The sequence below is a fragment of the Callithrix jacchus genome, chromosome 2 (genome assembly GCF_049354715.1).
Source record: "Callithrix jacchus isolate 240 chromosome 2, calJac240_pri, whole genome shotgun sequence".
Classification (NCBI taxonomy): domain Eukaryota; kingdom Metazoa; phylum Chordata; class Mammalia; order Primates; family Cebidae; genus Callithrix; species Callithrix jacchus.
In genome coordinates, this window is record NC_133503.1 from 139613489 (window position 1) to 139630124 (window position 16636).

A 16636-nucleotide genomic window follows, 5' to 3' on the forward strand; every position below is an offset into this window, starting at 1 on the left:
AAAAAAACACAACAGCAATGGTATAAAATAACTTTTATTTACATAATTTATATATGTGTATATATATATATATATATAAAACTGCTTTCTTTAGAACAAGAAAATTTATAAATGACATGATATTGCTTTTTTTTTTGTCAAAGACTTCTTCAAGCAAGATAGTATACAGGTCACTTTTGTTTCAAATAACATGATGGTAAACAGTGGATATTAATATTTTTGTCATGCCTCAACCATTTACCAACAATTAGGTGTTCAAACCCTCATGTTGATCACTTGCTAAGATGTAAGTGTTCAGGAGAAAAAGTCAAGATAAAAACCTTTAATCATATCTCCTTTAAGATTAATTAAAAAATTCTTTGCAACATCTTCTTTACATGAATCAGACCTAATACAGTTCTTTCTACCATATAAGGTAAATACGCTGATTAACTTTCTCTTTTCCAAAATTAGGTTTAAGGCTATACCAATAGGATAATTTAGCTGGCTGACTTGATTCTCTAATACAATGAGTCCCTGTATTCTTTATATAGTAAGAAATTCTACCTTCCATAAAACTAGCTTATTATAGATTAAAGAGAGACAGATAATAAAGTTAAAAATTCATATTACACAAGGATAAGTAATAATTAATCATGGGAATCTAACTCCCAAGCTAACACTAAGAGAATGACATCTTTTCAGAATATGAATTTTAAAAACTTACAAAAACAGGACATTAAAATAGCAATGTGATTTTCTACCATGATTTCTGTGACATATTAATCATGAAACAAATGCCTACTTAAAGACAATTTCCACTCAGAATCATATAGCCTTGTCTCAGACAAAATGTTAAGCTGCAAATTTCATCAAAAGTCAATAAAGAAGAGCTCTAACAGCAGTAGTTTCAATAAATTAGCATTACTATTACACCTGCTGAGATATAATTCTCTTCTATTAAGGGATTTAAAAACTGGCCACCATTTTTTCAATTAAAACATAATTATCTAGACTCTAAAATATCTTTTCAATTGAAATACTGGTCATTACATAATACAAACGACACAGTTTTAACTTTTAGGCACAATTCATAACTTCAGTGACAAATAATTCATACATATAGACATCAGCACCTTAGGTAAGAAAATTTGGGGTAGGGGTCAAACTCAAAGGCCAATTCAGCCACAGGACTTCATTCAAATACTGCCTATGGCTTCTTTCACACTGAAATTGCAGAGCTGAGCAGCTGCCAGAGAGACCACCTGGCCTGCATGCCCAAAATAGTTTACAGAAAGTTTCCAACTCCTGAACTAATATATTATCAATCCAAGAGGTTTTTCAAATAAAATCAAAATAAATTTGCTGTTCAATCTGCTTGGGTGGATAATAGAATTACATCTGTAAATCATCAAATCTTGAAATTTAAAAAAACCTTAAATTTATATGGATAATAGCTAACTTCATAAAGTCTTATTTTCTGTTTTTAACATCACAATTACGTTCCGTGCTTAAAGATCTAAGTGTTTCTTTCTTTTCTTTTCCGTGCTTAAATATCTAAGTGTTTCTTTCTTTTCTTTTCTTTTTTTTTTTATTTTTTTGAGACAGTTTTGCTCTTGTTGCCCAGGCTGGAGTGCAATGGCGTAATTTTGGCTCACCGCAACCTCCGCCTCCCGGATTCAAGCGATTCTCCTGCTTCAGCCTCCCGAGTAGCTGGGATTACAGGAATGTGCCACCACGCCTGGCTAATTTTGTATTTTTAGTAGTAGAAACGAGGTTTCTCCATATTGGTCAGGCTGGTCTGGAACTCCTGACCTCAGGTGATTCGCCCGCCTCTGCCTCCCAAAGTGCTGGGATTACAGGCGTGAGCCACCACAACCAGCCGATCTAAGTGTTTCTTGAGAATTTAATGGGAAAAAAACTATTAAGAAATTGGCTTTTAAAAAACTAATATATGTCTGTGTGTGTATAGAGGAGATTGAGTTCTTTATGGAAATTTGTCTCATAAATAAAGTTGAGTTCCCTTACCCTCATGAAAATCCTGATTATCCAAGAAATAAGAAAAACAGAAAATTTCACAGTACAAAATCAATATACTAAACTGAGGGAAAAAAAGGTATTCAAAACATATAACTAGCCAACCATTTTTAGTTATATCATTTTAAATATCTTTAAAATTAAAGAGAAAGAAGAAACAAACAAATTTGTTAATGCCTTCTCTATCTACAATCCGAGGGTAAAAAGAGCTAAAATGGAATAAGCTTTTAAGTAAAAATTTAAAAATAAATAAGCTCTTTGATGTGTCATCTTTATAAATAATTATGTTTAAATACTAATTTTTCAATTAGGACTAATGTTACATCACTATGAATTAGAAAAATATGTATTTTTCAGTCAGACAAACAGCTGATAATGAAAATGTTTTTTAACATTTACCATACTAAACTGGAGTCTGACAATTTGTTTTCATATACAGTCATGTGTCCCTTAACTATATGTTCTAAGAAATGCCTTGTTAGGTGATCGTATGTTACAAACCTCTAACATAGTATGTCACTATGCTGAATACTGTAGGCAGCTGTAACACAATAGTAAGTGTCTGTCTGTCTAAACATACCTAAACATAAAAATGCAATGCACTGTGTTATGATGGCTATAATGTCAGTAGGTGATAGGAATTTTTTTCTCCATTTTAATTGTATGGGACCACTGTCGTATGTGTGGTCCATCACTGACTTAAACATCATTATGCGATACATGACTGTACTTAGAAGCAACTGAAAAGGCCTTCATCCTTCATCATTTCCCCCTAAAAATTAAAAAAAAAAAAAATTCACAGAAGAAATTTCTAAGTGAAAAAAAATAAATAAAAATAAAAAATTTAAAAAAGAAAAAAGAAGTTGCTAAGTGTTAAATATGATACAATCAACCCCCAAATCTGCCTGCACTGCAGTTTATATAGAGACATATCCACAACATTCCCAAATGTCCATGTGTGCTTAGCACAGGAAGAGTCAAAATGTAAACAAGAGTTATTATTTCTGTCTGAGAAAGCAGTCTTAATCGCTTGCTATTTGCAAAATGCTGAAACAATCAGAATGAAAGGAACCTCAGAAATGTTTTCCACTGATTATAAAAGCTTCAAATCAAGCTCATTAAATATTCAAAATCAACCTAAAGAAAAATAGTGATGTTTTGCTCTAATACTGTTTTGTTGATGTAACTGACTCTGGAAATCCTAGACTTAATTTTAAAAAGAAAAAGACAAAAGATTGTTTCATTCTGTTTCATCCACTTCAATGAAGATATCATTGAAGAAATATTCAGAGACTGTGGTTGGCTCCCCTTCAGGGGCCCACTTTTGGCCACTTTTATATCCTTTCAGTAAGGGCTGATCACAAGAAACCTAAAAAGGTAATAAAAATAAAGTAAAATGAAACTGTAATATAACATTTACATATGTGTGTGTATACATACAGTAGTCTAAACTGCTATGACCTGTTTGAAAAGCAATGTGGCAATAAATATTGAGCTTTTATGTTCACAATCACCAACCTAAAAATTTCATTTCTATGCTGTCATATTAAGTAAATAATCCTAAACATGGTAAGGGTTTTATGATAAAGATAACCTTTGTAGCAGTAGTTATAATAAAATTGGAAGCAACTAAATATACAACACTAGATATAATTAGGTAAATTATAGTGTACCCATAATCCATTACTTTATCCTAATTTCCATGAAAAATTTTAATAATGAAAAATATAATATGGTTAAATCTGTAATTAAATAATTAAAGTAAAATATGTTGACTAGTGGCATAAGAATAGATCCATGAAACAAAACAGCACTTAAAGAAAATATATAAAGATACCTTATCAGAAATTAGCATACTCACAAATCTATAAATAAATGAAGATAGCATGGTATTGGCACAGGAATAACAGATGTATCAATGAAACAGAAGACTAGAAACAACCCCAATCTATATGGAAATTTAGCATCTGATAAAAGTGCTATTTGAAAAAAGGTTATTTGATTATTAAATAGATTATGTTAGATATCTATTTAACCATCTCAGGGAGAAAAAAAGTCAGACCTATATCTTACCAAAACAAATTCTAGAAATATCAAAAGATTTAAATGTAAAACTATTTCTAAAAAACTCTACTATAAAAATGCCATGGAAAAACACTTCTATAATTCTGGATGGGGGTAGGTGGGGAAGGGTATCTTTTTATTGTTAATTTTTGAGACAAAGTCTGGCTCTGTGCCCAGGCTGACATGCAGTGGCATGATCTCAGCTCACTACAACCGCCACCTCCCAGATGTCAGCTTCCTGAATAGCTGGGACTACGGGCACATGCCACCATGCCTGACTAAATTTTGTATTTTTGGTAGAAACAGGGTTTTGCCACGTTGGCCAGGCTGGTCTTGAACTCCTCACAAGTGATCCACCCGCCTTGGCCTAAAAGTGCTGGGATTACAGGCATGAGCCACTGCACCTGGCTGGGAAGAGTGCCTTTTTAAACTACCTGAAAGCAGAAAGCTATAGAAGAAAAGATTGATAAATTAATCTATACAGAAATAAAAAATGTCTGCTTGGCAAAAACCGCCTTACACAAAATCAAAAGACAAATGACATATAGAGAAAAAAAAATTGCAGTATTTATCACAAAGGCCTTTTACCCTGAATATAAGAAGAACTTCTAGGTGGCTCACACTTGTAATTCCAGCACTTTGGGAGGCCAAGGGGCAGATGGCTTGAGGCCAGCAGTTTGAGACCAGCCTGGCCAACATGACAAAATTCCAACTCTTCTAAAGATACAAAAATTAGCTGGGCATTGTGGCATGTATCTGTAATCTCAGCTACTTGAGAGTCTGAGACAGGAGAATCACTTGAACCCAGGAGACAGGTTGCACTGAGCCAAAATCATGCCATTGTACTCACTACAGCCTGGGTAACAGAGCAAGTGAGATTCTGTCTCAAAAAAAAAACAACAAAAAACAAAAAAACCATGTCTCAAAAACAAACAAACAAACAAAAACCCACTACTTTGGCAATGACAAGCAAGACTGATAAAATCCTGGTCTCAGAAAACAATTCTAGCAAATAATATGAAATCTTTAAAAAAAAGGTTAAATTGTTAATTACAAAAGTACCCCCTTCAAAGGCTCATGCTATTCAATAAACGTTCACCAGCCTTTTCTTTGTTAAGATCTTAAGGCACCCCAATACTTTTACAGTCTTTGATACAGGTTTACAATTTTTTCCATCCCAGTACTTGCCATTGGACAGCTTCAGGAGACATAGAAATGAAACATGTGAACAAATTCTAGCTTTATAGTTCCTTAAATTCTTGTGGGTGTCAGCACTGCTTTCTTTTGCTTCCACAAATCAGAAGGGTCTCTGGATTAAAGGAATGGCTATTAAGTGTCTATTTATGGTTAGTTCAATGGCTCTGTCCTAACCTAACTGCAACTTCCTGACTCAACACTTTGCTTCTTCCATTACAGAGGAATATGACGGAGAGAAGGATGGGCTCTAAAATAATTTCTGACATAAAATAAAAATAACAAATTACTATGTTTTCCCTAGTTGAGTCTTATATCTAACCTATCTCATACAAACAATAAAATATAGTAGTTATCACATACCTTAGTTGCTGAACTGCTAATATTCTCAGATTGAGTATTAATAACACTTGGAGATGGAAGTGGATCAGAGGACTCTCCATTTTTTTTCTGGCTTTCATTGACTGGATTGGATCTTTTAAATTTCTGCCTTAATGCAGGTATAAGAGGCTTTAGCCGTTTTTTATTATGAAACTGAGTAGGTTCATCAGACTCCAAACTATTCTTTGAACATATTAAAGACAAAAATCCCAGGGGTCTTCTGCCAGGTCTAGAAATACAAATGTAAAGATATTCAAAAATATCCAGGAAGACACATTCTTAATACCTGCTTCTACTTCATGAGGCTAAGGTGGGAGGCTCACTTAAGGCCAAGAGCTCAAGAACAGCCTGGACAAAATTAGCAGGACCCCGTTTCTAGTTTAATAAAAAAACAAACAAACAAAAGAAAACGGAAAAGCTAGCTAGGTGTGGTGGCGCGTGCCTGTAGTCCTAGCTACTCAGAAAGGAAGCTGAGATGAGACGATCACTTGAGCCCAGGAATTAGAAGTTACAGTGAGCCGGCTAGGCGTGGGGGCTCACACCTGTAATCCCAGCATTTTGGGAGTCAAGGCAGGCAGATCATGAGGTCAGGAGTTCGAGATCAGCTTGACCAACATGGTGAAATCCTGTCTGCTAAAAACACAAAAATTAGCTGGGCGTGGTGGTGCTTGCCTGTAATCCTAGCTACTCAGGAGGCTGAGGCAGGAGAATTGCCTGAACCAGGGAAGTGGAGGTTGTGGTGAGCCAAGATCAGGCCATTGCATCCCAGCCTAGGTGACAGAACAAGACTCTGTCTCAAAAAAAAAAAAAAAGAAGTTACAGTGTGTTATGGTCCACCACCGCATTCCAGCCTGGGGAACGTCAGGCAACATCAAATAATCTTTGCCTGTTTTCTATCTAAAATAGACAAAGTCTCAGCACTTTAAATTTAAGCTCTCATTGTACAGAATGTATATCTGAAATATTATTGTATTCCTTGGCCAAAACTTTCTTTTACATTACTGAGGAGTATGTTTATTAAACCTCAAGAGTGAGACTCTGACTCAAAACAAAAGAATTCAAAACAAAACCCCCCAAACCATCTTCTTTCCATTAATGCTAAATTGGCATACTCATACCCATATGCCATGATATATATTTGTGACAAAAGTCAAGGCTTACTCTAGAGCAGTGCTTCCCAAGCTTAAAAGGACATTAAAATCACTGGGGATCTTATTAAAATGAAGATTCTGACAGTTGGTAGTGGGTATGGCCTGAGTCCTGCATTTAACAAGTTCTCAAATGATGTCCATACTGCTGGTGCAAGGACTACACTGAGTGGCAAAGCTGTGGAACAGTGGCCAGCACAGCATGCTCTCCAGGCCACGTGCAGCCCCCAACCTGATTCTGTGAGTACGTTCTACTGGCACACAGCTATGCTCATCTGTTTACATGCCGTCTATGGTTGTTTTTGTGCTGTAACTGCTGAGGTGAATAGTTAAGAGACACCATAAGGCTCACAAAGCCTAAAATATGTACAAATGCCATTCTACAAAAAGCGTGCTGACCTCTGCTCTAGAACACAGTTTCTTAACCAGTTTTAATCCAAACTGTATTGATGTTTCCCTCATTTGATTTTTTTTTTCTTTTTTCAGAAATGGGTCTGGCTATGTCGCCCAGGCTGGAGTATAGTGGCTATGCACAGGCACAATCATAGCTCACTGCAACCTCAAACTCCTGACCTCGAGAGATCTTCCGGCCTCAGCCTCCTGAGTAGTTGGGATTATGGGCATGTGCCACTTGGGCCACATTCTATTTTCAGCACATCTCTAAGGCCAGAAAAGACACTGCTGAGCTTTATTTTCTATAACTTAGATAACAAAAACAATGGATCTATCAACTATGTCTTTTAAGTGACATGTGTCCTTTCCCCTACCCCTTCCCCTTAGTGGAGACCAGTGTATGTTCCCCCACATCCTTCAATTAAGCAATACCACATTCATCTTTTGGATGCTGCTGGCAAGCCAATTACTGATAACCATTGCTTCTAGAATATGAGGAAAATGGGACAGAAGTTGGCTTTGGGCTTAAATTCCAACACTTATTCTTATAGGGAGATAGCCATGGTTTACCTCTTTGGTTTGCCACAAGGGAGAAAAATGACACATTATTTGAGACTTCAATAAAACAACTTCTGATATCAGCCTATGTCTCATACCATATAGATGTGCATTAGTAGCTACTGTACATGGTAAAGTATGTAATGATCAAAATAACCATGGACAATCTGAAAAAATAAGTGTACAAAATATTCTAAAGGTTTTCTAGCTAAAAAAGTTCTGGCACTTAAATTTAAGTTCTTAGTGTACAAACTGTGTATCTGCAATATTACTGTATTTCCTTGGCTGAACCTTCTTCCTTTACTGATGGAGGAAAACATTTATTAAACACCATCCTTAGTACTGGATCTAATCTTTATATATACAGATATCTGTTCTGTATAGATTATATTCATTACGACAGAGAGAGAGACATTTATTAAAGATTTTTTCATGATACCTGGATAGTGGGGCTTTTGAAGATGATGTTTTATCCATTTGCTCAGACTTAGGAGCAGCATCAGTTCTTTCTTCCTTATCAGACACAAACATTTCATTCTGAGGTAACTGAGGCACATTCTTCTCTATGCATCTATCAGGAGATCTAGATACTATACTCTGAAAATCTGGTTCAACTTGCTCTTTTTGATGTTCTGGAGTTGTCAGTGTGCTTCCTGAGGTAGGAAAAATATCTTGTCCCTTGGGAGACTCCCCTTCAAAAGAGAGGGCAAGTTGAAAGAAAGGATACTGAAGTTAATACATTCCATGTAACCCCAGCATTTGAAAAAAAAAAATGCATGGTATTCTATAAGAAACCTACTCTAGGCCAGGCGTGGTGGCTCACACCTGTAATCCCAGCACTTTGGGAGGCTGAGGTGGGTGGATCACGAGGTCAAGAGATCGAGACCATCCTGGTCAACATGGTGAAACCCGTCTCTACTAAAAATACACAAAATTAGCTGGGCATGGTGGTGTGTGCCTGTAATCCCAGCTACTCAGGAGGCTGAGGCAGGAGAATTGCCTGAACCCAGGAGGCGGAGGTTGCGGTGAGCCGAGATCGCGCCATTGCACTCCAGCCTGGGTAAAAAGAGCGAAACTCCGTCTCAAAAAAAAAAAGAAAAGAAACCTACTCTAATAAGAGTAAGCTAAATTATAATTAGTGGTTGCTCAGATTATTAAGAATATTATAATTAGTTAAAAGATATGCTAACAGCATCTGCACTCAAAAACAAAATAGTTGTATCAATATATTTTGGCCTAGAAAATCTTCTCCCAGAAATATTTCTTCAGTAATCAAAACGGGTAAGTGATCACTCTCTAAAATATCTAAGGTTCCTTAAAATTAAGCAGCTAAACCAATCCAAAATATAGGTGGTAACTTGGGTGTCTGTGGTCTCCTGAAAAGTAAAACCTACAGACTCTCAAATGCTCAAGTTTAGCTAAAGAGCTCTCTTTCCTTAACTAAATAGTAGACAAAAGCCAAAGTAGCCAAAAATTAGGACAAAATAACTAAAGCGCCTTGTTCTCAAAGTGTTTAGTTCTATGAAGGGAGAATTAAGTTGATAAGTATACTTGCTAAAAGAAACAAGCCAATTAAAGATAGCACATAACAAATTCACTAATACTTCACTGTATTGCAGTTTGCTTAATGCTTTTGTTGCAGAGCGGATGGATGGGAGCAATCTTAGAACATCTCTCAAGGTTGGAAACTGTAACCATATTACAGTTTCACAGTCAAAGTTGGGACAATTAAGTCTAAGATTGTGTTAACATAATAAGTGGTTTCTTGGTTTTTTTTTTTTTTGGCTTTTTTTTTTTTTTTTTAAAGACAGAGTCTCTCTCTATTGCCCAGGCTGGAGTGCAGTGGCATGATCTCGGCTCACTGCAGCCTCTGCCTTCCAGGTTCAAGTGATTCTCCTGCTTCAGCCTCCCGAGTAGCTGGGAGTAGAGGTGCACGCCACCATACCTACCTAATTTTTGTATTTTTAGTAGAGATGGTGTCTCACCATGTTGGCCAGGCTGCTCCTGAACACCTGACCTCAAGTGACTGCCCATCTTTGCCTCCCAAAGTACTGCAATTACAGGTGTGAGCCACTGCACTCAACCCATTATAAGTAGAATTGTTGTTGTTTTTTTCTTTAGATGGAGTATCACTCTTGGCGCCCAGGCTGGAGTGCAGTGGCATGATCTGGGCTTACTGCAACCTCTGCCTCCCAGGTTCAAGCAATTCTCCTGCCTCAGCCTCCTGAGTAGCTGGGATTACAGCTGCCTGCCACAACGCCTAGCTAATTTTTGTATTTTTAGTAGAGACACGGTTTTGCCATGTTGGCCAGGCTGGTTTCAAACTGCTGACCTCAGGTGATTCACCTGCCTCCGCCTCCCAAAGTGCTGGGATTACAGGCGTGAGCCACTGCGCCTGGCCAATTGTGGTTTTTTTTGTTTTTAAGACAGAGTCTTGCTCTGTTGCCCAGGCTAGAGTGCAATGGTGTGGTCTCGGCTTGCTGCAATCTCCATCTCTCAGGTTCAAGCAATTCTTCTGCCTCAGCCTCCCAAGTAGCTGGGATTACAGGCACCTGCCAACATGCCTGGCTAATTTTTGTATTTTCAGTAGAGATGGGATTACGCCTTCTTGGCCACTCTGGTCTTGAACTACTGACCTCAGGTGATCCACCCACCTCAGCCTCCCAAAGTGCTGCTGAGATTACAGGCGTGAGCCACCAGGCCTGGCCCATTATAAAGTGTCTTTAAAGAACCAGAACCACAATAAGTTTTCAAACTCTTCTATCTTGTAACTCTATAAGATGCCATCAGCAACATTTTTTATTCTTGAGTGCCACGTATTGGTAAAGCAATGGCTATAGGTGTGAATGATAAGCCTAAGTTTGAGAGAAAAGAGAAATAATGTCATAAAATAAACAAAAAATAAAGAATTGTACAAAACACAGGATAAATGTGACTGGTGGCTTTAGTTATGAGGGAAATAGACCCTAAGTGGTTTAATAACCCACAGAAATTTTAGATTCCTATAAAAATATAAAACTCTAAGATCTTTTCAGCCTCCATAGGTGTCTTAAGCCTGAAAAGATCTCTAAAACTAAACTAATTTTTAGGGTAAAGAACCTACTACGAATGCCATTATAGGCCACGGGTGGTGGCTCATGCTTATAATCCCAGCACTTTGGCAGGCTGAGGCAGGCAGATTGCTTGAGGCAGATTGCAGGAGTTTAAGACCAGCCTGGGCAACGTGGTGAAAACCCATCTCTACAAAAAATACATTCGAGACCAGCCTGGGCAACACGGCAAAACCCTGTCTCTACAAGAAATACAAAAATTAGCTGGGCATAGTGGTGCATGCCTATAGTCCTGGCTAGTTAGGAGGCTGAGGTTGGAGGATTACTTGAGCCTGGGAGGTGGAGTCTGCAGTGAGCTGTGATTGTGCCAGTGCACTCCAGCCTGGGTGACAGAGTGAAATCCTATCTCAGGGAAACAAACAAACAAAAAACCCATTACTCAGCTAACTCCTAAAATGTAGTTGTTGAGCTTATGTAGAAAATCCTTGTAGCCACATAGTCTTCAACGGATGACAAGATGAAAAGAGCTGCTTCTGCCTCCCAAACTGCCAAATCCAAGGCTTTTGCAGGAAAGAAGTGCTGATAATAAAAGTACTACTCTTAGAGAAAAGTAATACTCAGCTTCAATCTCACATTTGAACAAGGTACATCCCAAATAATCAGGAGTTCAGAAAAGACAATATGTTAAAATGTATTTCAATTACCTGTTTCCTTAACAACACTTGTTAATTCCTTTGAGTGCACCTGTTTTAAGAAAATTTACAAAAACAAATTAGAAATTTATCAAGTAAAACTGAAATTAATTTTATTTCCTTTTTTCTTTAAGTAAAGAAAGCATGTATCTCCCAAAATGCTCTAACAGAAATTCTACTAAACATTTATGACAAAAATATTGCTACTATTTTAAAGTGTTCCAGAGCCCACTGGAAGAGAGAAAGCTGCGAAATGCCTTTTATAATCAGTCTCAATATCAAAAAGTATGAAAGAAATAGTACAAGCAGCACTTCAAAAGACATCACAATCAAGTAGAACTTGTTTCAAGAATGCAGAGATGATCTGACATGAAATCTAATACAAACCATCAGCTCTGAGGAGAAAAATCATCTGTATTTACAGAAAAGGCATCCAATAATATTCATTCTTGAAAAAAAAACTTATAAAATGGAATAGACATTCTCTTAACACTATAAAATATAACTATTGCAATCTAAGAGCTAGCATCCTACATAGTATACACTGGAAGTTCTCCTATTAAAGTCAGAAATACAGGAAGCTGAGGCAGGAGAATTGCCTGAACCCAGGAGGCGGAGGTTGCGGTGAGCCGAGATCACGCCATTGCACTCCAGCCTGGGTAACAACAGCGAAACTCCATCTCAAAATAAAATAAAATAAATAAAATCAGAAATAACAAAAAGATATGCACTACTGGGACCACTTTTTAACATTATTTTTGAGTTATATTACCCAATATAATTACAAAAGAAAAAAATTAGAACTATAGAATTGGCCAGGCGCAGTGGCTCACACCTGTAATCCCAGCACTTTGAGAGGCTGAAGAGGACGGATCACCTGAGGTTGGAAGTTCGAGACCAGCCTTACCAACATGGAGAAACTCCGTCTCTACTAAAAATACAAAAATTAGCTGGACATGGTGGCTCACGCTTGTAATCCCAGCTACGCTGCTCAGGAGGCTGAGGCAGGAGATCACTTGAACCCAGGAGGCAGAGGTTGTGATGAGTCGAGATTGAGTCATTGCATTCCAGCCTGGGCAACAAGAGTGAAACTCCATCTCAGAAAAAAAATATAGAAGAATTTTATATTTGCAAATGACACGTCTGTTTACCTACAAAACCCAAGAGAATCAACTGAAAAGCTACTGCATACAATGAGGGAACTCAGTAAGCTCTCTAAACAGAAAAGAACTCAATGATAATGGCAACAAAAAAGATAAAACTCATAGGGATAACCTATAAGAAATATGTAAGATCTAGATGAAGAGTTTAACATAAAATAGAAAGACACAAAACATGACTTAAACAAATGGAAAGACATACCATGTTTTTGAACAGGAAGATTCAATATTATAATTATAGTGTTGATTTTCTCTAATCTGTCAAGTTAATGATTCTAATATAAATACCAATATAATTTTTTTAACGAGCTAAACAAGTCAATTCTAAAAGTCATATTAATTTTAGAACATATAAGCAATGAGGAGAAACTTGAAAAAAGAAGAAAACTGTATGGTTTTGGGAGAGACACTATCCCTGTAAGACACCAAAGTGCATTATAAAGCTACAAATTCAAACAGTATGATTCTACCCCAGAACAAATAGATGAATCACTGTAAAGGAAAAGGAAGTTTAGGAATATATTAAAAAAAAAAAAAACAGAAGATTTACTATCTTACTGATAAAAGTAGAATTTCCTATCAGTGAAAACAAGATGAATTACTCAGTAAATGGTGAAAGTCATATAAGGAAAATTAACTTGGCCTTATTCCTTATACCAAAACAAATTCTCAAAATAGTAATATCAACAATTATTAACTAGAAAATTTAAGTCTCAGAGGACTTCCAGTGTATAACATAGTCTCCAGAAGCCATACACAAAAAGACTGATAAATCTGATTACAGAAAATAAAAAATGTCTTCTATCTGAATACAGGGTGAGTGCATTCTGGAATTTTGTACAGGCTGAGCATCCCAAAGCTGAAAATCTGAAATGCTCGATAATTGTACACTTTTTGAGTGCTGACAAGACACTCAAAGGAAATGCTCACTGAAGCATTTCAGATTTTAGCTTTTCAGGTTTGGGATGCAGAACTGGGAAGTATAATACAAGTATAATGTAATTATCCCAAAATTAAAAAAAAAATCTGAAATTGGAAACACTTCTGGTTCTAAGCATTTCGGATAAACGATACTCAAATGGCAAATGCAATTTTTAAAAAATTGTGGCCGGGTGCGGTGACTCATGCCTGTAATCCCAGCACTTTGGGAGGCCGAGGCGGGCGGATCACCTGAGGTCAGGAGTTCAAGACCAGACTGGCCAACATGGTGAAGCCCCGTCTCTACTAAAAAACACAAAAATTAGCTGGGCATGGTGGCTTGTGCCTGTAATCCCAGCTACTTGGGAGGCTGAGGTAGAATTGTTTGACAACTGGGACACAGGAGGCAGAGGTTGCAGTGACCTGAGATCTCACCACTGCACTCCTGCCTGGGCTACAGAGCAAGACTCCATCTCAAAATACAAAAATCAAAAATAAGCCCAATAGACATTATATTTTTCTTACATAATCACACCACTATATAGCTATCATTTTTAAATGGCATATCAAAATCTGGTGACCTAGTTTTATAGTTAGTAAAATGCCATAATCTTTTGTTCCTGTCATTAAAGATACTTTTAAAACAAAACAAAAAAATGTCTGCACGGAGTGCTGACAAATTACTGAAACTGGTACATGGGGGCACATTATACCCACTCTATCTTTTAATATGTCTGGAAATGTTCATCTAGAAAGTTAATCCAGGCCGGGCACAGTGGCTCACGCCTATAATCCCAGCACTTTGGGAGGCCGAGGTGGGTGGATCATGAAGTCAAGAGATCGAGACCATCCTGGTCAACAAGATGAAACCCTGTCTCTACTAAAAATACAAAAATTAGCTAGGCATGGTGGTGTAGTCCCAGCTACTCGGGAGGCTGAGGCAGGAGAATTGCTTGAACCCAGAAGGCGGAGGTTGCGGTGAGCCAAGATTGTGCCATTGCACTCCAGTCTGGGTAACAACAGCAAAACTCCGTCTCAGAAAAACAAAACAAAACAAAAAAAGAAAGTTAATCCAAAACTTCTGCATGAGAAAACAAGAAAGAAAGTAGAATCAAGAGACAAATGACAAACTGGGAAAAAAGATTCTCACCTCATTACCACACACATATATAACAGAGTTCTTCCAGTTCTATAAGAAAAAGATCAATAATCTCACTGAAAACTGGGTTTAAAAAAAAAGTCGGTTCACAGAAAAGGAAATACACATGGCTCTTAGCATATGAAAAGATGTTCAATCTTACAAGAGAAACTATAAACCTCTGGGATATACCATTTTTTTTACTTACCAAATATATAAAAGTACACTTGCTCTCTGTCAACTATTACTCAAGAACTATTGGTTTTTAACTTTCTCTTTGAGAACATGGATTTTAAGTGGACTTTTCCACAGTGTAATTACAAATTACTGATAAGTACTAGATGAGTACAAAAATAGAGGGTACTAGGAAACCTACACCATAGTGGCTGGTGATTGAATCTGCATGGTCTGGCCAGACTTCCCTGAGGCAATGATGACTGAACTAAAGAAGTCTGTATGTTTTTCAAGGGAATGTTTCATACAGAAGGGGCATCAAATGACATACCCTGGGACATTTAAGGAATTGAAAGATGGCCAGTGTGGCCAGAAAGTGAGGCAGAAGCTGGCACAAAATGAAGAGAGAAAAATCAGCAAGCTGTGGGTTTAGTCCTAAAAGCAATGGGTGGCTTCAAGCATGATGATGATGATACTAATATTATCATTTTATACATTAGGAAACCTGGTCAGAGAGAGAGAGGTGAAGTATCTTGCCTAAGGTGCTACAACTACTAGGTGGTAGAGCCAAGACAGATCTAGACATATATAATGCTTTTTGTCTTATTTTTAGCCACCAACACAGAGCTGGGAATAAATTTCTTGATTACTGTCCATCAATTTTCATCTACCATTGGTTAAAAGTGATAATCCAAAACCAGTTTTACTTGAATAACTCATGGTAAGTGTCAGAACTATCTTTACATATATCTAAAAGTTTAAAGAAAGTAGAGGAAAAAATAGAAACAGATCTGTTGCAATATGGCCATCTATTATTTACTTAACGATTCTATCTTACCTCAGAAGTATATTCTTGGCAATCATCTCTGAAAGTGAGAAAACATTTTTTGGCAGGAGGAATGTGGTCATTTTCATCAAGCCTGCAATGAAATCTCTTCCTGGATACAAGATCCAAATTATCAGAAGGCTTTTTAGAATCACCTCTTCCAGTAATAGATAAACCCATGGCATCCTGACCAACTGAAGTTGTTGGTAAACAAATACTGCATAGAAAAGAAATACATACTAAATCTCTGAATTAGAAGTTATGTAATTTTTATTTCATGATCCTAGAAATCCTTCCAATAATAAAGTTAAAGGCTGGGGTATTCCAATGAAAATTCCAAAAAACTCCAAACTAACTAACAGATACATGGCCATGGCCATCAAAATGCTATTAACAGTTCTGGGCTCCATTCATACTTAAAGGGTCATAACTTAAATTCCACAATACTGAATTAAATCTGAATATTTAATAATATTTTCCCTGATTGTAAAGTTAAACTTTTAATCTAGTCCAGGCGCAGTGGCTCACAACTGAATCCCAGCACTTTGGGAGGCCAAGGTGGGTGAATTACCTGAGGTCAGGAGTTTGAGACCAGCCTAATCAACATGGTGAAACCCTGTCTCTACTAAAAATACAAAAAATTAGCCAGGTGTGGTGGCATGCACCTATAGTCCCAGCTACTTGGGAGGCTTTGCCTCAAGAATCGCTTGAACTTGGGAGGTGGAAGTTGCAGTGAGCTAAGATCCTGCCCCTGCACTCTAGCCTGGGCAAGAGTGAGACTGTCTCCCCTCTCTGTCCCCCTCCAAAAAAGGTAAAAGGCTTCAATTTCTAATGTTACATGATACACAATTATCTTAATTAATGGTGGTTAAGATACAACTTAACACTTCCAAATAAAGAATTAAAATAAGAATATCAAGAATA

The 16636-nt window shown here is 37.1% G+C and overlaps 1 protein-coding gene across 14 annotated transcripts in view; it reads right to left on the reverse strand.

Moving 5' to 3' along the window:
• Nucleotides 1-1505: 1505 nt before the first annotated feature.
• The window catches only part of BDP1 (BDP1 general transcription factor IIIB subunit), a 131228-nt gene continuing 116097 nt past the window's right edge, over nucleotides 1506-16636 (reverse strand). For 9 of the 14 annotated variants that reach the window (XM_078365371.1, XM_054252201.2, XM_078365374.1 and 6 more), the window contains 5 exons: nucleotides 15725-15929; nucleotides 11509-11548; nucleotides 8194-8446; nucleotides 5638-5884; nucleotides 1506-3385 (listed from right to left, as the gene is read on the reverse strand). In XM_078365371.1, coding sequence (XP_078221497.1) covers nucleotides 3257-3385; nucleotides 5638-5884; nucleotides 8194-8446; nucleotides 11509-11548; nucleotides 15725-15929 — 874 coding nt within the window. In that variant the 3' untranslated portion in view covers nucleotides 1506-3256. Of the gene's footprint in view, nucleotides 3386-5268; nucleotides 5390-5637; nucleotides 5885-8193; nucleotides 8447-11508; nucleotides 11549-15724; nucleotides 15930-16636 lie in introns of those variants that run through there. The other 5 variants (XR_013532285.1, XR_013532286.1, XR_004739867.3 and 2 more) reach the window with 3 other exon arrangements.